At 43.2% G+C, this 26,787-nt stretch overlaps 1 protein-coding gene across 2 annotated transcripts; it reads right to left on the bottom strand.

The window, feature by feature from the left end:
• Positions 1–109: 109 nt before the first annotated feature.
• Positions 110–25,426, bottom strand: LOC138623339 (dynein axonemal assembly factor 5-like). 2 transcript variants are annotated; one of them, XM_069702809.1, is made up of 13 exons: positions 24,894–25,426; positions 24,108–24,292; positions 23,683–23,807; positions 23,349–23,467; positions 21,642–21,874; positions 21,002–21,226; positions 16,539–16,682; positions 14,930–15,098; positions 10,329–10,476; positions 7,083–7,233; positions 5,397–5,553; positions 4,967–5,158; positions 110–714 (listed from the first exon to the last, which is right to left on the bottom strand). In XM_069702809.1, exons 1-13 carry the CDS (start codon positions 25,180–25,182, stop codon positions 560–562), a joined length of 2,292 nt encoding a protein of 763 aa, XP_069558910.1. In that variant the 5' UTR covers positions 25,183–25,426; the 3' UTR covers positions 110–559. The 2 variants fall into 2 exon arrangements, with proteins under 2 accessions (XP_069558910.1, XP_069558909.1); XM_069702808.1 differs by having other exon boundaries at positions 21,642–21,871; positions 24,894–25,284.
• Positions 25,427–26,787: the final 1,361 nt, after the last annotated feature.

The following is a 26,787-nucleotide window of genomic DNA, read 5'->3' as shown; positions in this document are numbered from 1 at the left end:
CATGTGTTGAAATGCAGCCTATAGAAGTGAAGAAACGTGATTTGAAACAGTTTAGGATGATTTCTGTCGCAGGTTATAGTATTCAAATATGATTTCATGTTATGTGTAAATCATTCCGATTTATTTAATTTAGTTATACGTATTTAAACAACTCATTAAGTCGATTTGACAAAGAAAAAAAAAAAAAAACAGAAAAAAAAACCAAAACCTAACTTTTATTTTGAAGACAAAGATCACATGACCAGTTTCGTTTACCCACTTGGATGCTGGGAGTTTGTGTGCAAGGTATCCACACGGATCCATCAAAGGCAGCGACACAATCCACATTCAGAAGTAGTTTTTCATTAAAAACCAAACATCAGAACTGAAGGAGCACAATAAAAGGAACGATCACAGGAAAGCTGCACTAAAACAAACAGCAAATGAGACATTTGTGCATTAAAGCACATTTTGAAAAGTTCACAAAAATACAATTTTTGTTACTCAACCACAACTTTGATGAACAAAGAGTAAAATCCCTTTCCGTCAAGACACAGCTCATCAGTCTCCGTGTTCGACGTCACTCGGGACAGTCTGCTGTAGTCTCCGAGGGCAGCGAGCTGATGTGCCGCAGCAGCTGGTCGCAGTAGAGAGGACTCCGCTGTTTGTCCCTCACAGTCTCCGCTTCCGTCTTCAGAAGAGCCGGATGGACGGAGCTGCCTTTCTTCAGGATCTCTGGACACACGCAAACCAGAGACACACACAACAGAGAGGAGTCAGCAGTCTGGACGTGGGATGGAAATCAAACAAAAGACCAAAGAAAGTCAGACAACATTCAAGGCTGAAAAAAAAATACTTGACCTGATGCTGACTAACGCTAGTCTGCAGCGGAGACAAGTACAAGTAGTTTGATCAATTACTAAAGATCCTAAAGTGCCAGTACGAAAGCAGCATGTCAGAATACTCTGCTCCATGTAAGTCCATTTAAAAATCATACTTAACTGCGTAACAAAGAGTCACTACAAACTTGTGCTTTTCGACAATAGCTCGTTCAATTTTTGTTCATCACTAGAGACTCCATAACGAGTAGGAGCAGGCTGGAAACATCAGTCAGTGAGGAATACAAATCTTAAAACCACTTAATAGGAAACAAGGGGAAAAGCGTGTGTTTAAGTGCTAAGAAAAATACCTACTTCTCGCTTTCTTGACAAACTGCATGACATTTGCTGGTGGCTGCCACAAAACCCAAAAGCAGAATATTTCCCATCACTAACAACAGGTAAGGCTTTCTTTTCATAAACTGCTGCTGCAAATAGCTAAATTTTTAACTTGAACCGTCCATTGCTCTCGTTTCCAAAACCACTGCCTTATCCAGATGTTGCTTTGCAGACTTCAGACTTTTGTGATGAAGTCTCGATAAGGTTTTCTTGTGAGGGCTCCTCAGTGGAGACCCAGTTTATGGACCTCTGAGCCTGGTTCTGTCGGAGGTTTTTCTTCCTGTTAAAGAGGAGTTTTTTTGTGTTTTTTTTTTTTAGATGGATGGATGGATAGTTAGATAGATAGATACTTTATTAATCCCGCAAGAGGACATTATTTCACTGCAGCAGCATTTATAGATACGGGGCAAAGCAATACAAATAACAGAATAAAAAAAAAAAATAGAGGTAGTAAAAAAAATAATTGTCACGCATATGGGAACTGGTGAATTGTTGGATTGCTCTGAATAATGTTGTAAGGTTCTGGTGTGAGGACTTTAATGTTAAGTGCCTTGAAATAAAATGAAAATGAGCTGCCATTTCTTTTATGACATTTCAAATGGTACAAATTAAGAGCTGGGTAGGACTTTGCTATAGTTTTATAGCCTTATACTGCTTTGTGGGCATCAAGAAGCTTTTGTTTTTCTATATTTTCTGCACACCGGCAGATGGCACTGATGTACTACAGGATGCTTAGTTAGCGACCCAAAGATGTGCAGGTTTCTTTTCCTTCCACTGGGAGGCGAGCATTCACTGTTAAAATCTTTTCTGCCCTTGTTCCCACATCCTCTGCTGACTTTCAGAGCTATATTGAATTACTTCAATTGCTGTCGGTGGATAAATGCTTCAGAAACGACTGTGTAAAAGTGGTATTCCAGCGGTGACACGCCATCACTCTGGATGAGTTTGCTCATGTAAACTCATCATTTGATACCCGCCTTTGTTCTTCAAGGAGATCGAGGGGATTTTTTTTTAGCTTTTGTGTTTACTGTAGTCTGCGTGGACGGATGTGGATGGGGGAGTGACTTTGAATTAATACAGAACAATGATGGCTTGTGAGAAGTGAGTTACACCCATGCCAACAGTGAGAAAAGGAGGGATGAGCGGGAGGGGATGGCAGTGTTGTCCATCATTCTGTCAGGACATGCTGCAGACATCAGGCCACTTCACAGATATGCGTTTGAAATACAAGAAGCATAAGAATGGGATCAACTATTAAAAGGAACGAGCAGAAAGAGATGGAGTGGAGGAAAGAGAGCAAGGAGGGAAAAAGAGAAAGCTTCAAACAGAGTCGTGCATGAGAGTGAGGAATTGCTTCCACATTTGGGGCACAGCCGGTTATGGGCGCTGTCAGACACAGACGATCACTCAGCAAGATGTGAGGTCATCTCATTTCACAAAGAGACTCCGAGGCTGTCTATGAATCCACCGGTACGACATGAGCATCACAGGGTGAAGAACTGGGCCAAGCACGCTGGCACATACAAGTATACTTAAACTATATGGAGCTGATATGTTGACACAATCTGAAGTTAATGCCAAATCAGTTTAGGGATGGCCCGTTACTGTATGTTAGCCCGGTTACACCAATTTATGTTCCCAGGAGAGGCTGTTTTGTGTATTTTTTTTTATTTTTTTATGATCAGCCATGAAAACCGAAACCAAGAACATCACTTTAACCTGTCGAATCTGCTCAGCTTGCTTAGAGCCAACGGAGGCGATCCCAAATAAAGTATCTGATAACAGGTAGCAAGCGGTATCTAACGGACAATGGCAAACCAAGAAAGAGTAGAGTATAGTAGAGCCGAGCTGATACCGGCAATGGAAAAGGGGCTGAAGTGTTTTTCTTACTTCTTACGTCGAAGACTCTCAGCCTGAAGCCCAGACAAAGTAAGCATTCATGTTTTTTTTTTTTTTTTATAAAAGGTAGACAATATATTAGTCTAAAGTACTATTGCTGTTAACAGATGTTACTCTAACAGGATTAAGTTGTTCATTTGTTGGGGGGATATTTTCTACAGTAGATTTGGTGCTTTAGTGAGTATTTATGGCAGCAAGATGGCGTATGTGGGATCAACTCAAAATAAACTAAAGGGCTCATGGTCATGGAAAAAGAAGGAACATGTCACCCAGTGAGGCTCAGTTTTTAGACATCCACGGCGCTCTATAGCAGGAATAAGACATATCAGGCTTTGACTCCACAGATAATAATTATTAGTATCAATTTGAGGTTGATTTGGGGATTTTCATTGGATTTGTTGACAATATGAAAGTAAGAATATCCCCAGACTCCTCCTTTATGAGTTCAAGATAAATCACTGTTGCATATTCAGGATGGGTTTAGACAGTAAAGGAAGTCTCAGGGATTCCTTTCATGTTTAAACTGAAACATACAGAATTACAGTGTATTTATATTAAATGGAGGCCTTAAAAAAAATACAACACACAAAATCACGCCTCTACAAGAAATATAGAGTTTATGGCTGTTAATAAAGTTATTTTACACGTCTAAAATTGCTTGAAGGCCTGTTCAATGATTTAAAAAAAAAAAAAAAAAAAAGAATTTAAGTGTTGTAAAAAGCTATTGTTGGGCTACAGTTCATGGTAGGGAAGCCTTTGCTGCATCTGGTGAGTAGAAGAATGCGTTCCTCTTTTCTTTTTTTCTTTCTCGTCTCTCTGTAGATGAGAGATCCCGTAGCAAGGCCTCTCATCACTGGCTAAGGCATCAGCGCTCACCTGCGTCCTGTCAGAAGTAATGACAGCTAACATCCATGAGAGTGGGAGAGAGTGAAAGTCCAGAGGAGCTGTGCCTCCGTTCCGCACTCCAGGAAAAGTATTTCCACTGATGCATCAATAAAACACAGCCGTGAAGCTACGAGCCCTCGTCGAAAAACCGAGGGGATGAGAGGAGGAAGAGAGGCTGACAGATAAAAGACGGAGGGATTAAGCGGGATGGGCCCGAGGACAGATGTGGAAAGGTGGTATGGGTCCTCATGTGGTTGTCATTAAGTGGGACGGTTGTGAAGGACGATCCTGAATGGAGAGGCAGAGATTTGCCACACACACAGCCCAGTCTACCCGAAGTGTACTGTATGTATGTGTGTATGTGTGTCAGCACTTGAAGGCACACATATCAACCTGTAAATTACCTCTCTCTAGGTGGGTGTTTATCCATATCTGGATCTTGTGTTTCACTCCTGAAGTCCACCACCAGCCCCGGCCCTTACTGGACTTACCGTACTCTGGCAGGGGACATAGTTCACGCTGCTCTTGGTGATAAATTGCGTGAAAAAGAAGGATAACAGAGGGCTTTTGAAAGGAGGGACTGGAGGGTCTGTTGGCAGCGTGCCAGTACGACAATCAGATGTTTGATAGGAGACACCCCGAATTCCTGTCATCCTTCTGTGAGTGTCTCGGACACGGAAGGCTGATCTGCAGAGCATCGCACCCAAACTCTGCTTTCATCACAGCCTCACATACACCATATTTATCAGCTGAATACGATTCTCACTTCATCAAGATCATGTGGCCCATCGCGCATCATCTTTTGAAATCATGCAGAGTATATGGACATGAGGACGTTATGCGTCACGTGTCCCACTCACAATAGTCCCTCATTCTTATAAAATAAGTATAATTAAGTATTAACATCAAATAAAATACAAAACAAAATAATAATTTGAGGCCAGCTAGACAAAACAGAGTTACCAAACCACACCACCCAGCCTCACCGAGCACTTGGTCCTGCACCGAGCTGTCGGGGTCATCCAGGTGCAGGAGGAGCTTCTGAAAGAGGAACTGCAGATGGGGAGTGCAGAGCTCAGGGTTGTAGTTTTTGGGCAGGCTGGACAGCCACAGCCCCACTGCCTGCAGGGCCACACCACGCACCTCCTCGTTGCTGTCGTCCAGACGCTTCAGCAGCTCTGTGGAGGAAAAGAAACAATGAAAACAAAAACGAGGAGAAAAAAAAAAAAAATCTTCTGTTACTTTTGGCATCTGACAACATTCACTTGCAGCGAGAGCAGACATTACGAATTAAGTCAATGTTTCCCCAACAGCCAGTATTCCACTACTTTGTGATTATGTCAGGTACATAAACTAATTGCAATGATACAAAATGAAAGTAGTGTATTACTTTGCATGTGAGCGTTTGTCACTTACCAGGGTAAATCTTAATGAGAGCCTCGTGGTGCAAACTGGTTCCTATCAGTCCGAGTATGGCAGAAAGAGAGCGACAAGCCAACAGTCTACTCATCTGAGAGTCCTCCTCCAGGGCCGACAGCACCTGGGGACTCAGCTTCTCATCCAGACAGAGCAGCTGCAAAAGTCAGACATACCGAACTCAAAGTCTGCCTGCACAGTTGATACAATTCATGCTCACTGAAGAAGAAATATTGTCTGTGGTTTACAAAAATCAGATTGAAAGAGTTGTTTTGGTGTTGTTAAGTTTCAACTTTTTTCTTTGATTTACGAGGTTATAAACTCGCAGCTTGCTGGAGCGACAACTTCAAGACGCCGTCGACATCCCCAGAATAGTTTAACTTTTTATTGTCTTGATTTGTGTGAGTGAAATATCACTTGAGCTCATATAAACGTTCGAGCCCAACTCCAGAAGAACAAGATGTTTTCATCACACCGGCAGATGAGAAACAGAGGTAATGGACAAACAAGGTGAGGCTGAGTGCGCTGAGTGCGCTGAGCCACAGACCACGAGGTGATGGCTAAAACCTCCGTCACCCTGTCCGTTTGCTATCGAAACCACGCAGGAGAAACAATAAAAAAAAAAAAAAAAAAAAGGAGTGAGGGGAGAGGGAGGGAAGGAGACAAAAAAGAGGAGGAAAATTTGGCAGAGAAGTGATCCGGTATTACATCACTGACGATCTGAGAGTGCCAAGCGTAACTGGAGCTGCTAATTGTTTTCACAGGGAGTAGTGAGGAAACATTGTCCGTCGAAATGAAAGGCTGTTTGACTTGCATGTGGAAGTACACATAACTCTCTGTTTTTACATCTGTCAGGACATGTTGTTTATGGCATCTTAACCATAATCTGACTTTCACAATAAGGCCGTCTTATTAAATCACCACTTTCCAGGATTTCTGTTCTTGAGGACATTTGGGTGCCATTAGATAAGAGTAGTTTGATCACACACACCTACACCCACACACCCACACCCATGCTTACATTGTCCCCCAGATGTTTGCACTGCCTTGTAGTTAAAGATGTGTGAACGGAAGAGGTGCGTGAGCCGGTTTCAACTGGTCACTCTGCAGCACGCAAGGGCAAGCACAGCCAGATGTGCGTGTGCTTGTGCGAGCGCACGTACTGTAACTCGGCACATGCTCCGACAGGCAGGTGCAAGGGCACGTTCCGGTGATAGTTCCTACATACAACGAGGGCCCAGAACAGTGGGAGCATTGTTCCTCGGGGACAAAGGTATGTGAACCCGATTGCCCCCACGTACACCTGCTACCTGCTGTGGCCAACTCTTTCAGCCAAGGAGAGAAAGATGATGGACAATATTTTTCCCTAAATGGCCATGTGGGAGCGTCTATTTTGATGTGAAATGGACAAAGCAGAGAGTTTGAAGTAAATGTCAACCCCTGATGGATTACAAGAATGCACTACCACATCTTTTCCTTTACAGCTGAGTCAATAAAAAGTGTTTCTGCAGATCTGGAGATCAAAAGGCCGTCCTACTGGAGAGGGCCGACATCCGGTGTTTGCTTCCAATGTTTATGAGTCCCTTCGCACAGGTGGAAGTAGAAAAGAAGAACATATATATGCGTGTCTGTGTAGGCAGATAGATTTGTAGATGTCCTTTCTGCGGTGTCTTTGTCCGTGTGTACCTGTCCAGGTGTGATGGCCCCTCCATGCAGCAGGGCCAATAGGCAGCTGAGGGCTGAGGTGCGGACGGCGGCAGCAGTGCGGCCTGCGCGCCACACCAGGTTAGGAAGCACGATGTCACACAGGAACTTCTCCGACTCATCACGGAAATGCCTGGAAAGATGCATAATAAAAAAAAAAAAATTAAAAAAAAGGAGACGGAATGAGACATTTCTCTGCCTCATGCAACAGCCTTTTGTATTCATATATTTCAACAGCAACCAAAAAGCACTGAAACAATTTAAAGACAAGCGAACAATGATTTCTGTTGGGAGTGTAACATGACTGCTGCAACACAATCATACAGTCACTTTCCCACACTTTGTAAGGCAGAAGGGTGGGGGGGAGTGGAGGAGAGCAGGAGGCAACGACTGCAACATCTGGGTGTCCTTCTTTTCCCCGTCTTCCTCTCTTTTCCACGCCGGCTTAGGCTCTCGGACATCCACAATCTACCAGAGTCTGCGCTGCCCTTTACTGCCAACCACCTCCTGTCTGCCTCTAGTCTTTGGCTGTTCAGCTGGTGTCACATTAAACTTGCCGTGCGCTGCGTTTGCACCGTAGCGTGCTGTAACGTTTCAGTGCCAGTAGGGGGAGACTGTGTGCCACTGATACAACCAGGGCTGTGCTGCAGCATTAGCTCAGTGCTTCATCTTCACAGGTGTTGACAGCTCATCACGAGTGACGCCAGAGGATGGAAAGACATATTTCCATATTAAGGGGACGATGTCCAATGGAAGGAAGAGTAGAATTTTATGTTTTACTCTCACTCTCACACACACACACACACACACACACACACACACACACACACACACACACACACACACACACACACACACACACACACACACACACACACACACACACACACACACACACACACACACACACACCAGGTGCCAGGGAATTCTGACTGTACACAGCATGGGTCTCTGCACACTGGAGCTCTCTGTGCTTCTGAGATGTTCACAAAGCTACTGCCCAAACAAATACTCTCAGAAAACAACAGAGCAGAAAATCTGTGCAAGCAATTCAGTTTCTTATCAAGCAGGATTGAACAAATGTCATTGTTCTTATTTATTGTCCAAATGACTAAGTCTGATGGAGCTGCCATTAAAGACTAAGAATTAGTTATATAAAGAATTTGGTCTCATGCACAGAACCACATTCAAACAGATTCCACTGCTTTGAACATCAGCTTAATTGTTCTATATATACTTTTGGCTACATTCAACATATTATGAAATAGTTGACACTGGAATAGATCTATATTATTATCCCTTCCTCAACTCTTAAAATCTTTTTTTCTTAAAACTAATTAAAGACTCAGCCAATGTGTTGAGGTGAAGTCTTGTTTCTAGAGTAGGTTGCAGATTACAGGGTAAAATGCCCAATTGGATCTGCTTCATTTTGTCTTCTTTCATCTTACTAGTTTATCTACAATCTAGAAAATTCCTGACACAAGGAAACCACAATTGGAATAAGAGGGAGATCTAACCCAAATATAATTTTTCTCGTATGTCTTGAAATGTGAAATTAAGCCTAAACAAAAATGTCTTTTGCAGTTCAAACACACATGAAAGCACACTCTTATCTGCCTTGCAAGTGGCACATGATTTTGGCCTGCCACATCCAGAAAAAAAAGTATAAACTTTCACATCACCTTCTACTTAAATTTCATATCCAGCGTGAGTGTGTGAGGATGAAAGGCACTGACATATACACAAACTTTCCCTTTCAGGTTGCTCTATGGCGGAGCTGTCATTATGTCATTTTGGTTGCAGAACAAAGCAAAGAGGTTTTCTCTATGACTATCATTGTACTCTTGATGACATATAGTGTGTGTGGCCTCCAATCTGCTGAGAAAAGATCTGGCCGTAAATCATGAATGGAGGGATGAGATGAGGATGAATGGAAATATTATGGCAGACCACAGAGCCCCACATAGTGTGAATTAAGCATTTATTTGAAACCTTTTGAAGGTAGAACATGATTTCTGTCTCTTCGTGGTTCTGTGATTACCGGAGATATAGTTCAGGAATGAAGGAACCAGTTAGCAGCACAGGTGGCCACGTTGGAAGTGGGGACCAGACAGAGACTTCTTTTGTCTGATATGCACACTTATGGATAAAAAAATCTGATGAAAGCAGAATGTCCAAATTCCACATTTTTGGCAAAGGTGGCAGAATATTCTGGCTTAAGAACACTTACTGTTGTTTATGTGACACATTTCACTGACAAGGATATTATTTTGTCTTTGATTCTTTACTCTGTTGCCAATTCAAGGCAAAGGCATTTTCAATGCGCTCCCATACAAGTAATAACAGTTTGTTCTGCCTATTAACCAATGGAAACACCAATGAACCAAAACAGACCTTTTGGCTGCAGCATTAGGGTTGGTTACACACAGAAAAGATGTGTCCATGGCAACCCCACAGACAGGGTTTGTCTTTCTGATCGACGGGAGCAGCTGCTGTGACCGCTGGGACCCGGAGAGGCCTCAGGTTTAATGCATTCCCTCCGATTGGAGGTCTGAGCCCAGGCTGAGCGCTGCACAGCTGAGGGCTCAGAGGGGACCCTGGAGGCTGGCTGGGTGGGTGGGGGGAGAGGGGCTCCTCTCTGGGTGTCATACATCCCTTCTATCCTTTCTCCATAATCAGTTAATAAGCATTCAAATTACTGATGAGAGATTTAGACAGCAGCAAGCTGGGAAGTGATAGACTAGTCAGAGTTTGTCTACCTGATACTCCCCAGGAAACCATTTTAACTCAAATGGGACTTCTTACAATCTGTGTGCTGTGCAGGGAATGAGGTTTATCACTTCTAGGACACTACTGATATTTAGGATATATAACTCCGATCATCAACTCTACTAGGAATCAAGGTCCCCAAAAAGCCTATAATGACATGAAATAACTTTTGTGTGTGCATTTCTAGTTCTTGGTGCAAATTTGGAGGTCATTGTGAGGCAGTCTAAAAATGTGAGCACTGCTAGTAATGATTACTCGGAAAACTAGACGAACTCAAAGTCACTGAGGTTGAAGCTCATTGTAGCATCATGCAGTCATGAATATGTGGAAAATGAAACTAATTCAGCATATTGTATGTGTCTTTGTTCAGTGTAAAATATACAATAACTTTTCTTGAACAAAAACAGCTCCTTCCAAAGTTAGTTTCATAGTTAGTGTGGGAAAATGTGTCTCTCTCACCCCTGGGAATCCAGTGTGCTGTTTGCGTCCAGTAGTAATTTGGCAATCATTGTGAAGATGCTCATCCTGATTTCTGGGTCTCTGTCTGGTTGGAGGCAGCTATGGAGAAGAGGCATCAACTGGCTCAGAAACTCCCCGATCACTGGACCTATAAACACACACAAATGGTGAACATTGCTGCATTTTTAGCACACTGCAACTTTATTGGACATTATATGGGACATGTAAAATTGAAGGCAAAAAAAAAAAAAGGAATGACATGAAACTAGAAATGTTGAAGTGGCGTGGCATTTATCTTAATCATTAGGCCACCGGACATGCCTATTATTAGCATTCTTCAGCATTGGGATTAAACCTAATGTAATTTTGGATCTTAAAGGCCCCATTTTAACCACGCAAGATTAACAACAAACACAAAGCGGTAGGCTTCTCCATGCACACCTGCTACCTTGGTTCATGTAGGTGCAGCAGTGCAGTGCAGAGCAGCATGACCTGAGCACACAACATCTCAAAGACACAGCCAAAGGCAGATTGCGTGTTTAAAAAAAAAAAAAAATGAACTTGTACAATGATGATAAATATAATACAACATTGTTGAAGCCTGTTATATAAACACATCAGTCCCAGCTCTTTCAGTTTTATCGCTCCTGCATCCCACCTCATAAATGATCATACTGTATTGTAAAATGTGACACAAAAGCATTTGTACCACACAATGCAAAACCACACAGGATTGTGAAACTGTTGTTATCCAACATCTCTCACATAAACTATTGACCGCAGGGACCCGTTCTGGGTTCTGTTCTATTCACCATTGACATTCATGAAATTTGTGTCTTCTCTACTTGGCTTCCAAACCCATCTGTATGCGGACGACACTATTTTATACTGTATAGCTGATTCTGTCGCATTAACCATCGAGAAACTGCAACTTTCCTTTCAATCACTACAGCATTGCCTCAATAATCTTAATGCAATACCGAAAGCAAATCCAATGAAATTCACGTTTTCTTTCCCAAGATCTAAAATTTCAGACAATAGCAATCTATCTCGAATACCAATGGTTCAAACATCAAAAGGGTTACAGAAAACGAATACTTCGGCATCTGGCTTAAATGACAAACTCACATTCAATCACCATTTTGAATCAAAACCTAAAATTGGCTTCGATCCTCCACTGGAATAAATCCAACTTCCCCTCGAGCTGCAGGAAGAGGATTGTAGAATCAACCATCTTTTCAGTCTTAGATTATGGAGATGTTATTTATAGAAATGCTGCTGCCTGCACACTAAGGCCTTTAGACTCAGTTTACCACTCAGCCCTAAGATGTATTACCCGATGACGGCTACAATACCCACCACTGCATCCTCTATGATAAGGTCGGCTCACCTTCTCTGACCGAGAGATGCAACAACCACTGGTATCTGAATATCTATGAAGCCCTGACTGGAAAATGACCATCATACATCACATCTCTGTTGCACTGGAAGTCTAACCTGCTGCAGTGAGTGGCTGGCTCTTCAGGTACGTCGTTCTAGGACTAACCGTTTAGTGTAAGTGCAGCAAACTCATGGAATCTCTTACAATGTGAACTAAAACTGAATACTCTCATACCTTTTGTACACATCTGGAACATAATTAATAACCGTCCGCTGCCTGTCTGCAAGGGTTTTGATGATTTTGACATGATTTGCATGTTGTTGTTTGTTTTCTTCCATATGTGATCTCAGAATCATTGTCAATGAGGGTTGCCCTCAGGGAATCTTAAATAAAGGTTGAATGAGTCATAAATCATACCATTGCTGCGTGCTGAATGAATTGGGGTTACTTTGCAGCAACCTGCTGTTATGTTAATAAAAGTAAACACAGTGGACAGTCGTGCGTAATGGCACTGCGACCTGGCGCTGCATCTTTTAATCAGAGGGTAGAGATTTATCAACTTATTCATCCTGCTTCCTTTACTTTGCCGCAAGGATGAATTAAAGTGAAGAAAAAGTGCAGTATAAAGCAGGTGTGCAATGTAAGAGCTGGCAATGTATGATTCACTGACACTTATTGATAAATTGATGCAGAGAGCAGACATTTGTTCTTTAAACACAATAAGAATTCATTTATATGGCAATTTAAAGACATACTGGCTGGGGATGGAATAATTTAACATGATTATTTACATTTTAAGCTTCTTTTTTTTTGTCACTGCAGCGCATTTGCTCCGCGTGTTTCAAAAAAGCCACTTTGCATTGCTTTATTAGAATGAGCCTCCTACCCGTTTAGCCTCTCCTCACACCTGCGCACCGTGTGCTCAGCGCTTGGCACCGAATATATCACAGATGTACAAAAATCACATTTCAAGGTCTCAAAATGACTGTTGGAGTGCTGGTCACTGGGGTGCAACAAAAATAGAGCCCTTCACCAGTGTTTGAACCTGGATTCTTTGTTTAAAGTCTTCCTAAATGTCCCTTACTTCTGGGTCAATGGTCAGAGGACTCAAATTCATTCTGTTTCTTAACAAACTACTAAACAGCAAACTTATCCTATCCAAAAGTAGGTTAACAGAGAGAATACTCTTGCATTTGTCTAATTTATCAATTCTTCTTTGTCAAATGACAAACAAAAAGCAAAAGTCTGCACACACTTCAGGCCTTTTTGTTAGGCTGACAGGGGCCTTGCGATTTTAAGACTTCAATGGACGGGTGAGACAGTAACAGAGTCAGAGGAAATGAGACGTAAAACGAACTTTGTAAGACAGAGTGTTTCTACACAAAAGCCTTTGACAGGAAAATGAGAAACACTTAGTGCAAATATTCCCAGTTACATTCATGCCCACACACTTATTCACCAATAGTCTGACTGCATGTTTACAGAGTCATGTATAGTGCTCTGTGTGTGTGTGTAATGAGTAATGGGTGTCCATGCCCTGCTTGGACTCTGAGTTGTACAGACATGAGAGAAGACAGAGGAAATCCTGAGTCTGGCTGAGGATGTGAGCCAACATCATAAAAAGATATGAGAAAAACCAAGAGAGAGAGAGACAGATTAGAAAGAGGCCGCTTTCATCCAACAGGAATGTGTGAATCCACGGATGTGCCATTGCATCAGAGGTGTTTGAGAAGACGTCTTAGAGTGACTGTAGATATGGCTCAGCAGCCAACAGAAAAATGGAAAAATACAGAGCCTAGAGAGAAAGTCAACATGTTATCCAATATGTTGTCCTGGAGCAAGGCCCTAATATCTACAGCGGGAGAGAGTAATTGCTCCAGACTACATAAAGTCAGACTTTCTGACACCAGCTGAAGAAAAAAAAAAAGACTGTGAGGAGGATGTGAGAGGGCAACAATTATTCCCGTCTCCAACAAACACAGATGGAGTGGGTGAAGAGCTGATGAGCAAGCAAACTGACCAATTCTCAGTTGTCACATAAACTACCGTCAATTGTGCAGAAGGGGGCTGATTTCCCTGAATCATGGGCACATCAAACACAGTGGTCACACACTGTCTGTTTTGCTGCCTGTAGCAAAGTCCTTGGGTTGTGTTAATAGACAAAACATCACATCTGCAAGAATGAAACCTATATGGAGGCTTGGAACAGCATTCAACATGTTCAAATAAAACAAACACAGACACACACAGAGCTTCAAAGTGGCCTTGATCCAAGAGAAGGTCAAGAGCAGGGAGCTTTGCTGCTGTTTGATGTAGTGACCTGCATTGGGATCACTGAGTGGACTTAGAATGGACTGGTCAGTTAGCTGTGGGAGTGTGTGCAAGTATGTGTGTGTGTGAGGATTAGAGAGGTAGCCAACTGCCTAGTCAATTAGAAAGAGAGGAGAGGGAGGGAGAAAGAGATGGAGATTAAAGGGTGGCACAGGGAGGTGGTGATGATGGAGGATTAAATAGTATAAGGGGAGGTAACGTGAAGTCTCAGAACCAAAACCAGGGGTCACAGCTTTTTAACCCTGCGCACCACAAACACAGACACCAAGCATGGACCACATAGGCTGACTGACAAACAGAGAGACAGACAGGGATTTACAAAAGTCAGTTAGCCAACTGGTGCTAATGACAGCCATGTTTTTTTTTCCTGTGTGGGCATGTTTGAGCATGAGCCTCTCTAATTGCGTAACAAGGTCCTCTGCTGTGTTTGAAGGCCTTTGAGTGACAGTTACTGAGGGGTGTTGGTCTTGGACAATGACACTGTGCACACAGCCTTGGGGACTGTGAAGTAATGAATCATGTCATTTTCATCTTAAACATTTGGTCATTTGACCGCCCTCACATCCATCAACATGGATGGTGCTGACAACTGCTCTGACCAGCACAGACCAGTACGTTACCCAGGACATTTGACTGAATGCTTCAAATATGATTTATGATTTCTAATAAAACATTACATAGGTTACAGTCTCACAAACATGCTGGGGGTGAAATGGAGCCAAACGGCATGTTCAGATTGATGACCAATGTTTTGATTTTGTCACCATTAACTGGTGACTTGGCGGACTGATCTCTCAAAACCTTACTGTATTTCTTTTGTGTGTCTCTATATGTACACCTGTGGTATAGTTTTGCAATGTCTTGTGCATGTATAGGCTTCAGATCTCACCTGATTGTATGACTATGATATGCAGTTGGAGTCTCTGTGGGGAGTAGCAGGACCAGGTGTTGACAGAGGCAGACAGCCAGTTCAGCAGCTGGTCCATATGTTGTCTATAAAGCTTCATCACCGAGTCCAGGCCCTGCACCTTACACAAGAGCTGTACACTCTCCAAGGCCTGAGAGAGAGGGAGGTGGGGACAAAATTGATGACAACACATTGTTAAGATGCAAGTTATACTTGAAATCATAAAGACTGTCGTAAAAAAAAAAAAAAAAAACATTGGGTGGGAGCAATGCTTAAAGATGAGGAAAAAGTGATAACAGAGCAGAATATTGTGTTTAAGTTGAACTGTTAGTGTTGTTTTCTGATAATTTCAGGAATTCTCCAGGTCAAGCTCACATGGGTGAAACTATCATGTGAAATCATGGGAAGAACAACACCACAGACATGATAAGGTCTCACATAAAACCCCTTAGAAACAAAAACTCAGATATACAGGATGTCACAAAGGCACAGGAACTGACACGCACGCACGCACGCACGCACGCACACACACACACACCAATAAAGCTGAACTAAGAGGAAAGGGCAGGAATGAGAGTTAGGATAGTAAATAATTAGCTGACTTTTTAGGGCAGGGGAATTGACCTTTGGGGCACTTCATAGTTCCCTTCACAGTCCCTTAGGGATGGACATGGACAGAGACATTGTCCGAGTCTAAGCTCGACCCCTTCAGAAGAGAGCTAGACAACCCTGAGCTGTCCGTTGATGGGAAAGACATGCCCCTTTTATGAGAAAACAAGATCTGCTTTTCCTCTGGGTCCGGGAATGCCCAAGGCCATTCTCACCCTTCCTCTCTTTCTTAATCCATTCCGTCTCATCTCTTCTCTAATACAGCTCTCCGTGTGAACGTACACACCGACGCAGACAGACATAAACACACAGTCACACTGGTGGCCCATGTGGTGACTGGCAAGCATCTGTGCCAGTTCCTTCCCGCTCCTCTCCCTATCATTAGACTACGGCGGCGACGAGAAGTCAGATGACACGCTGACCTCAGATACCATTGCCTTCGCTTGTCACTGCTCCTGTCTGTGCTTTGCATTTGGAGGCGGACCACAAGACGGAAGCTCGTTACCTGCATACGAGTTGGCTTTTGAGGCCTGATGCGGCTTTATGGAACCGAATGGGGCTGAGCTGATGACACAATCCTGCTAAGAAATACAACTCTACTCTTCCCATCTGGTTTTTTCCCCCTCTATTTCGTCATCTTTCACCCGCCTCCTTTCACCCAAGACTGGATTTAAAGTTCCACTCCAAAGGTGCAATTTCAGCTCCCCTGGCTAAGTGGGTAATTATACTGTTGGCCATGCCCACTTTGAACCTGTACAAATGCTTACATTCCTTGAATAGCTCTTGCTTCATAAAACCTGCTTACCGTTCTAGTAAAAAAAAAAAAAAAAAAAAAGGATAGAAAAAAGAAAAGTGAAGGAAAAAGATTAGATTTTCAGAGAAGAATTTAATTGCACAATAATATGCTAATTTGCCCATGAGGAAGAAAGCGTCAAGAAGTACGCATCTGGGATTGTATCTTCACACTGTTGAGCTTTCTCACCTTTTCGCTGAGCTGCTGCTCGGTAGAGAGGCTCTGGACAGTGACCAGCACCTGCAACAGCTGCAGGCTAACTGAGCCACAGTCTGACTCACACTGATGCAGCTGCATATCCACGCATGCCAACAACTGCTCCAAGTACATAATCTGGAAAAGAGTAGCAAGAGTGGGGAAGCATTATTAAAATATAATTTGTCCGGTTTGATACAGATCCTGAAAGAACGATGCTTGAAATTTTCGCCGCGTCTATTGATGGACCTCCCTGCAGTCCTCGCCACTTTGTCTTTCACAGGAAACCATCTCCTTAATCTACTTATCGTGAATTCTGAAGGACAATTCTGCTTTTTAATCAAATAACTCCCTAAATAATGGAATAAGTAAGTGACCACTTGTCTCTTATTTCATACAAATAATAAGTATGCACGAGCTGCAGAGGCTGAGTGTGAGAACTTTCTTTCCATCTCCAAGCATGAGCATGTGTGATAGCTGTCGCTTGTCAGCCAGTGTTGTGGTGAGCTCATGTTTAAACAAAGACCTGAAGCTCAGGCTAATTTCCATGCCATCACTGGGATCATGGCCTCTTTTCCTGTTTTCATGCAGCCTGTCATTAGGGCTCATTGGGGCGGCGGGGAGGGGGCGGGTGGGGGTTACGAGGACACTGAGGGAGGGTGTAAGGTGTAAGTGTGTTTGAGATCGAGAGATCCTGCGTGTTTCTTGTATGTGGAGGGTTGAGAGCAAAGCAAGTGTTTGCTTTGGGTGGTGAGGGGGACTGTGTGAGGAACTCACTCTGCTTGGATGACAAATACCAGTGCTCTGCCGCTAGGGGGTGCTCTATCTTTTCCCAAATTTGAGGCGCTATTGTTTAGCTTTAATCTGGAGGTGGTATGCCAAGTCAAGATGCTCAGGAGCATTACAAAAGAAAAAAGTTGTGAGAAAGAAGGGGAACTAAGGTACTTCCAGCCTGTGAGACACACGCAAATGTTTTTGTTTTGCAATAATGTTGAGCACACTCTGGAAAATGTTTATATATATAAATAAAATAAATAAATAAATATATATATATATATATTCCAGGTCTGTCAAGAGATTTTCCTGAGGCTACACTAAACTTCCATGCAGCTCTGAGCAACCACAACTTGCCCTCATTTCTGTAGGTGACCAGACCAAACACTTAAAACAGCGTGCTCACTGCACTGTGCACTGTTGTTTGAAAGTGTTCACACGTCATTGACGGGTGGGTGGGTGGGGGGGAAACCCCTGCCTGCGACCGTGCCATTCACTGGCACATAACCCCAGCAGGAGCGCCAGGGAGGCAGTAGTGGAAATAACGTGACAAACGGGGGGGCAGACACACATTATCGTACACACATGCAGATGGGCACATTATACGTGCGCAGAAAACAACCATTAGGGCTGGACGAGAGTGAGAAAGAGCGAGAGCGGAAAAAGTGGTGCGAGATGTAATGACTAGGTGGACACCTGGAGCCAGGCGAGATACACCTGGTTTCAATGGCCTGGGCACGCTCCAGGGGCCTCATTACACAGCGTGTGTGCATCTGTCCACCTCTGGATACATCATTTACACCCATACAGCTCGTCTTTAAAAGGAGCCACACCAGGCGATGGAGTCTTATCCAGTGGGAAGCCCCCCCCCCCCCCCCCCTCCCACAGTTACTCCATATTGCTATGGCAACAGGAAAACAAACAAGGGGGAGTCGGTGTGATGGCCTTGCAGTCAGGTAAAGTTTGCTCTCCGGGCCTTTTTTGTTCTCTCTTGATCTGTCGTTCAGTGGAGCAGTGAGCAGTGTCCATCTGTCATTCATGACAAAGCACAGACATGCAGGCAACCAGGAGACATGCTTTATGTATGGAAGTATGTTTACATACTCAACAGAATACTTTAAGCTGTGAAATTGTGAGGTTTTTTTTCATGCACAGACAAGATGAAAAGACACAGAGCCGTATTTTCTAACCACTCTCCCGCTGATCTGTTCCTCTGGGCTACAGTGGCATTTTTTTTTTTTTTTTTTTTTTTTTTTTTTTTTTTAGAGTTTCCCCAAGAGGGCATGCTCACTGTCACATGCTCGGTAGTAAATTAGCCAGCTAATTCTCTAAGCCTCCTTTTTTTTTTTTTTACTGTCTACCAGTTTACTCCAGCCCTGCATATATTGTGATGCCAATGTCACCATGGCAACTTAAACACAGTAACACTCAGCTTTGTAAGGTGTGTGTGATGGTGGGCGTTTTAATCCTCTGCGGAATCACCCTTTAAAAAGAAACCCGCATGTGATTCATAAGCAAAATCCCTTATAAATTAAACATGGGACCTCAGCACACAGTGGCTTCTTTAACCACTGGCTCGCCTTTCATTTTCACTCAAGCTCTAGACATAATCTTAAATTTATGACCAGTGTTTGTATTTTTTGCTGAGCATCTGTCATGTACTTTTTTAAGCAGTCCCCCCCCCCCACTGAAATAAAGAAAGGAAAACAGAGTTGAAAGAGTCGGAGAGGTTACGTCGTGCAGAAGCATCATATATCAGTTTTAAAATCTTCAGCTCCCCACAGAGCCTTGCTGTCCCCCTCCTGCCTCTGTTCTCTTTGAAGGTTATTTATATATCTTTTTTTTTTAACAGGCTTCATTTTGTCCAAGTCAAACTTTGCGTTTTCTTCCTCTCTCCCTCTGGGTCAAGTGGCACATAACTCTCTGCAGTTGGATCCAAATGTATTTTTTAAAGTTCTTAAAATGCCTTATTAAAGTGTTATAAAGAGTCAAATAAAATAAAACAGGTCCACTATTTGTATGCTCCCATTGTGTGTCTGCAGGCAAATAAACCATGATCAAGTCGGAAAGAAGAGTGTGAACAATCAGAAGATATTCTGGGTCAGCATTTTAGCACAAAGAGAAAAAAGGCTGGCTAAATGCAGGTGCTTCTGTCTCCAGTGGTGTTATTTACAGCTACAGAGTGATCAGGTCCCTCTCTCTGCAATGACCTCTGCCTGTTGTCAAAGAATGTTGCAGGTGCTTTGTCTGGACTGGCTCTTGAATCACAATGCTCTGACCTCAGAAACAGAGAGAAAGAGAGAGAGAGAGAGAGAGAGAGAGAGAGAGAGAGAGAGAGAGAGAGAGAGAGAGAGAGAGAGAGAGAGAGAGAGAATGAGAGAGGAAGATAGATGGAGACACAGACAGAGAGGAAGCAGAGGTCTGCCTGCATCTGTGTGACAGCATGTGACTGTCCCATCCTGATAATTCTCTCTCTGGTTGACCCCACCGGATAGCACTGAGGAAGGACAGAGGGAGGTCAGATTCCCTCCTCATTTATCACTGGCCTTGACCAGGCAGGCTTTGAAATTTCAGGGATTCTTTTAGAAGGCATGGCTGACCCGCAGTCCGGTGATAAGACCTTAGGATGGCTATAAAAAAAAAACAAAGCCTATGTGCTGCCTTGTCTGCTCTGCGGGTCAAAGCAGCCATGCAGGGGTCACGTGAAATGTGTGGATTTTTGTTATCATTATTGCTGGGAGGAAATTCTTGCAGTCCACTCTGAGAGGGGGATGGGGTCATGGGTGTAGGTGAGTCAGTGGTGCTGCTGGATCAGAAAATAGCCCTCTGCCAGACAACTGTTGTTTTGATTCCGAAAGAGAAACATATTTGGTGCAAGAGGAAAAAGAAGAGTCTGCTCCGGACTTGATGGGATTTTTCCACTGGCAGACTGTTATTTGCGGAGAAATATTTTAAATAATTTCTTCTGCTGTGTAAAAAAAAAACCCAGATATGTGCAAAATTACAGGCACACATTTCAAAGTTGTGTGTGAGTGGAGACAGTTTGATCAAAGACTTGAAATGTTAGATTCGAAAAACACCATGTGGCCTCACTGTCACTTTAGCTGGGTTGGCATTTTGGAGAATTGCTCAACAGCGAACCCACTGAACTCACCATGTACAGTGGTGCTATTGAAAACTCTTCTGAAGACTCTTCAGCTCAAGCCCCTTTAAGACATGTGGCATCTTATCACGAAACCTATTTCCATAAGGGTCAAATTAGGCAAGAAATATACAGTATGACTGCTGCACTGATATTGCCAAAAATAAGAGTGCTAAGGTACACAGACAGAGCAGAAAATGACCTTCTCTGACACGGCCAAGATCACCTAACAAGACTTGAAGAGAAGCAGGTAGTGTACACAGATCTCAGGGGTGCGGGAGTGGGGGTGGGAGGGTGATCAAGACATGGCACCCAAAGAGAGCCGAGGAAAGCTGGCAATCAAAACATTTTAAACAGCGGCTTATTCCCCCTTCACAGTAAACTTCATAGGTGCTGACGCTTCTCAGTTAACTAAAGTGGAAGGATGTGTTTGTAGTGGGCGTGGATGAGAAAGATGGCATTACTGGAAGAACAGTCATTCTCAGGTAAATATGTTAAAAACAGGTCAACCACAACCAAACCCCAGCTTCCCTCTGCTGACCTGTTGATATTCCTGGCAGACGTCGGGCTGGGCTAGAGTGTTGGCAATCTGTAGGAGATGTGGTTTAAGGAGCGGTTTGGAGCAGCCTCCCAGCACCGCAGCCAGCACCATGAGGGGGGCCCAGGGGTGGGAGGAAGAGTACGAGGTTGTCACATGTTCCAGCAGCAGCTTGAGGAAGACGGGTGGAGGGACAAAGGTCCCTAACAGTTTAGCAGCTGCCAGGCACTAGTGGTGGGCACAGAGAGGAAGAGAGTGAGGACACAGAAACATGGGGGCATGCAAAGGAAGATGAAGACAGGAAGGCTTTTTTTTTTTTCTTTCCCCTTTTTTTTGGTCACATCAAAGAGCTACACAATCCTCCTATAAACAGGTGCATCCCAGGTCCTTGAGCCCTGCTTGGCCCGGTCTAAATTGAGGACAGTCGATGGAATCACGTGAAACTAAAACTGCCGACTCGGCAGACGTGTCCTGAAATCATTCCATGTAATAATGACTGAAATATCACAAAACGGCTCTACTCCACTGTGTCTGATCACAGGGCGAGAATGACTGAATGCCACACCCGAGTCAAAAATAGGGAATACATTGTGTTGTGCAACGTCCTGCAATTCCTTGCAATCCTCAGTTTTGTGGGACTCACATTACTCACTACCTCCCTCTCCGAGTCAGTGCAGGCCCGGTAGAGGGTGGCCAGCAGAGGCTGCAGGTGCTGGGTGCTGTGGTCCTCGGCGTGGAGCAGCAACACGGAGAGAAGCTGGGAGGTCCGGACCCGTGTCGGCACCAGCCAATCGGTCACATCATGGGTGATAGCCGGTACCAGCCTCCCCAGGTTTCTCACCACCAGCTCTCTGCAGCCCAGCCCTGGACGCTCTACTGGAGGAGAAAACAAGCAGTACTTTAGCATACTGTTGGTAAAGAGTTTGTAATGTAAATTCAATTAATTTTTGATTTACTTTTTGAGAAGAACTCACTTCCTCTCAACCTGCTGCATCTACTTTACCTTCAGTTGGTGATTTACTTTGGTTTTCAGATTCATTGTCTGACCAATCTCCAGGAGGGCATGTTGTTGATCTTCATCAAAATTGTGTAAATGGTCATATAACTAAAGCTGGCAAGCCTTTTTATTTTATTTTATTTTTTAAAGTCAACAATGGCAGCACACAATGCAACATATTTACTGGCTGCATTACTCTGTACACATGTAGTTTATATATTTTTTTTTAATGAGGATTGTGAAATTTTGTAATCTACATTGTAATTAACTATCTGAACACTATGGAAAAAAAAAACACAACACCGGGTCTCATGTTTAAATGTCAACTGACCGGGCTCCAGCTCATTACGTTTTCGACATCTAACTTTTTATGATTAAAACTTCGCCACGAGGGACTAGTCAGAGCAAGTGAAACACATTCTTAAATAGCCTTCTACATTTAAATTCAGTTCCCCCTCTGTTCCCCTTCTCCTTCTCCACACCGCCACCTTATTCTCCTTCTCCTCTAGGCACACTAATGAGAAAGGAAGAGAGTCTAAAGGAAGACAGAGATAAATCAGAGAAACACACTAGGACAAGACCAAGCACGACCCTTTCTGGTCGTCTCTCACTGTCTGACAGTGACCTCTTCACACTGGGAGGCGCGGCAGATTTATGATGGCAAGAAACAGAAAGACAAAGAAGGAGAGAGAGCCTCTTCCTTTCCTTTCCATCCCTGTCCCCGGGCTGAGCCAGTATTCATATGCATTGTCACATGTGTAGCTCTGGGACACGTATAGGAGCTTTAATCAAAATGCAGACCCAGACCCACCCCCCCACCCCAAACCCCCTCCCACACACGCACACACACACACACACACATATATATACACCGGAAAACTATGGTGACTATGTTCAGGTTCACACTCATTCCTGGGCCCTGAGGCAGACACTTATATTTCAAAGCCAGTGCCTGCCCTGACAACAAAGCTGTCACAGAAGGCATAATTTTTTACTGTCTGTTATAACCATGGACAGCTGTAATAAAGAGATTAAATGCAGTAAGGTGTAGTTTTTACATTTAGGGTTACACGGTTGTGCAGCTGCAGAAACATGCAGACAACTCTCAGGGCTTTGACTTTAGATAAGGATGTAAACTAAAAATGGTACTTCAAGAACAGCTGTAAATATAGATGAATTGGTCGACATAAAAAGTGAGTAACAGGGCTACTTGCGATGGCCACAGTTATTCATCATTCACTTTGTTAAGTTTGGAGTCCTTCCATTTATCTACCAAATGACCCATCTGTTTGCCGATCTCAATTAAAAATGCTAGCGAGCGGGGAAGAAACGGCTGCTTTGAAAGAGACTGACCTCCCTGTGGATAGTGTGGAGGTGGGGTGACAAGGAAGTCCATCTTGTCCTTGATATCATCCTCGTTCTCCGTCTCCCACTGCGCACCGACCTGCCTCCATAAGTCAGCTGCTAGAAGTCTGCATGAGGGGTAAAAAATAGTCAATATAGTAAATAACACTGCCACTGTTGCCAGTATTATGCACCGCATTTCACATAGGTAGTAGATATTTAGGTCGGTGTCTCTGCTGTGAGATATATGTAAAACATTGGGAGAATATATTTGGTATATGGCATTATTTTATCAAATTCGATTATGAAGTGAGAAGTAAAGAATGACATTGTCAAATTGAACCTTATTTCTGGGATCTCATCGTCGATGCTGCTCAGCAGGAGTGGGATGAGTTTGTGGAAATAAGAATATCGGTCTCTCATGTGCAACAGCCAATCACCGACAACTGCAGTCACAGCTTTCCTCACCTGGACCAAAAGAGACAATGAGAAAGAAAGAACAACTCAGCATATGAATGTTTCACTCCAGAGGTCAAGCATTAATTTCTCAACACGGAGACGAAATGCTTTGATTTCTAAGACCAGCAGAGGCTCTGGAGGAAGGCAAATAACTTTTAATAAGAAGTACATGCGGGTGGGTGGGCGGACACACACACACACACACACACACACACACACACACACACACACACACACACACACACACACACACACACACACACATACAGAGCTCTACAAGAGACTTACAGTATTAGTAAAAAACTGTACCTGTGGCGAGTCGTCAAACAGCCTCTGAGCCAGGTGGGAGAGTACATCATCTACATTTTTCCCACTGCCGTGCTGAATGACTGCCCCCGTGGCTTCAATGACAGACACTCGCACCCGGAAGTGCTGATGAGCGATCGTCAGCATGAGAGGCTTCACGAGACTCTCAGCTTGCATGTGAAAGCACTCTGCAGAAGAAAGAAGAGAAAACATTTTCTGTCCATTCAATTCTTTTACTGAAAGGTGGGTCGCACGGTGACATCATACAATTTTATCATATGAGACTAAATACATGCTGGGATTTGGTTGTAACACTATCTTTTAACATCTTTCAAATGTTGTGCGTGATTTCAAAGGCTAGAAAACGTTTTGCGCTTTAGACAAAAGTGTCCTTCGATGCCAACAACAAAAAAAAGGATCGCATATAAAGTGCCAATTTTCTGGACTAGTCCGACTATTCATGTTGACTAAAGTAAACTGCTACGGATGAATGGTGCTTTCAGTCAGGGCACCTCAATGCTTGCATGAGCAAAAATAAATGAATCTTTGGGGTCAAGGAGGAACATACATAGTGAAATAAGCAGTGCATGGCCTGGTTTTTTTTTTTTTTTTTTTTAATGGAATAGTAGGACACAATTTCAATAATCAACAATAAATAGAGGACATGTATTAAGAAAAATACTACAGGGGGGCTATGCGGTACAGGAAAGAGACCTCTTGTGTCGCAAACATGTCTGCGTGTTTTGCAACCATGGTAACTGATTATAACAACAAAACAACTGCACCAACCTGGCACACACTTCGCAAAGTTCAGGGCGCATCTGCAGCTTTCTCTTTTAACATCTGGAAAGGGGTCTACGATGCCTGTCTGCAGAATGCTGATCATTTCGTTCAGGTAGGGAGCTAAATGCTTCCCGCACACCTCCACTGTCAAAGTCAACATCTCCACGGCCGACAGCCGGAGCTCCTCGGTCGGCTCCAGGATCTCCTTCTCCCCAAACCGCTGAGCAAGGCAGGGCATGAGATAAGGCAGCGACTCCTCCGGTTTGGGGACACATCGAATAAACTCCGTTATCATCGCTATCGTCGTTTCTCTGCATCTTTCCAACGGATCTGACAGACATTTGAGGAGAGGCTTGAGGAGAGCAGAGAATACTTCCTGTAAGACGCTGCTGGAAAGTCCTTTATCTAGTGTCTCTTTCTTGATGAACTCAAGAGCCCTCTTTCTGGTCGCCTTGTTGTCTTCGTTTAGACAATTTAAATGCCGAACGAGTCCTCTCAAAACTTCAGAAGCAGCATGTTCATCTCCTGCCGCCGTCGCTGCCATCTTGACCGTCGTTATGGCAACTGGCAGCTGCACGACAAAACAAACGGCTGCTTTACGATAGTTTTGGATTCAAAGTCTCAAACTTTATTAAACACAAGCGCTCCTTTTCCATCAAGTTATTTTTTTTTTTTAAATGTTCCCATTCACGTTGACAAAACTCAGTCTAAACGAAGTGATGTCACGATACTAGAAATATACATTTCTGAATAGCAATTCCAATTAAAATTCCAATAATGCTTTCATTTCAAATAAGTCAGCTGTATAAACTTGCCCCTGAGTTTCATACACACAATTTAGGGTTATTATAGTTTTTCTCACTACACACTCTTATTGTCCCCCGTGAGAACTAACTCAATTTGTTTGTAATAACTGGACTGGATTAATTTAAGCACATTATAATTCTGTAATGTTCGGCGACTTGTTGTGTAGGATGAGAACGACAACCAAATATCATGGGTGAGGAGGTTGAAAGTAATGAGCACTATGTACTTGGGTATCCAAATGAATAACAGATGGGACTGGAGGACCAACGCCAACGCTGTGTACAAGAAATTAAGGAATGAGCAGACTCTGTTTTCTATCTATCTATCTATCTATCTATCTATCTATCTATCTATCTATCTATCTATCTATCTATCTATCTATCTATCTATCTATCTATCTATCTATCTATCTATCTATCTATCTATCCTACATGGCATTTGGAAAACATGTACCGATTCCAAAATATGACTGATTGGTCCCTGCTGCTCTCGGTATAAAATATTATTAAGATGCTGTACATTGTTAGGTATACTAATGCACAGAGAGTTTTGAAAAGGTGGTATCAACAATGCTGGCCTTCTTGCTGCCCCCCCCCCCCTCCCCCCCAAAAAAAAATGTAGAAAAAGTGTCTGAATCTGTGGGCTCAGGTTGATTTAACGTTTTAAATTTTAAATTACGTTTTATTTGGAAATTATAGACTCCCTTTATGTGACTCAGAAACATCCAAATATCTCAATGAATGCCCTTAATGATAAACTGGGATACGTTGCCACGTTTAGGTTAGGTTAGGTTAGGTAGTTACTTTATTAATCCCGAGGGGGACATTTTTTTTTCGCTACAGCAGCATACAGGAAGCAATAAGATAATAATAGAATAATAGAAAAAGCAATAAAATAGCAGTAAAAAATATAAAATATAAAATATAAAATGCTTGTGACAGCGGAGCTGGAGGAGTCTTTTGGAGAAAGTGCTCCGCTGTCCCTGCAGCAGGTGGTGGTTATCAAATTCCATTTTTGGGCGGATATTTCCTTTAAGTTTTTTTTTTTTAAATTTTAATTTTCTTTTACCTGCAAATCGTCTGCCGCGTGCTCG

Source organism: Brachyistius frenatus, unplaced genomic scaffold, assembly GCF_029030835.1.
Source record: "Brachyistius frenatus isolate BFR_SWC_R1_liver_20210118 unplaced genomic scaffold, ASM2903083v1 Contig_43, whole genome shotgun sequence".
Lineage (NCBI taxonomy): Eukaryota > Metazoa > Chordata > Actinopteri > Embiotocidae > Brachyistius > Brachyistius frenatus.
Note: the sequence above shows the minus strand (reverse complement) of the source record. Positions and strands in the feature narration are given on the sequence as shown.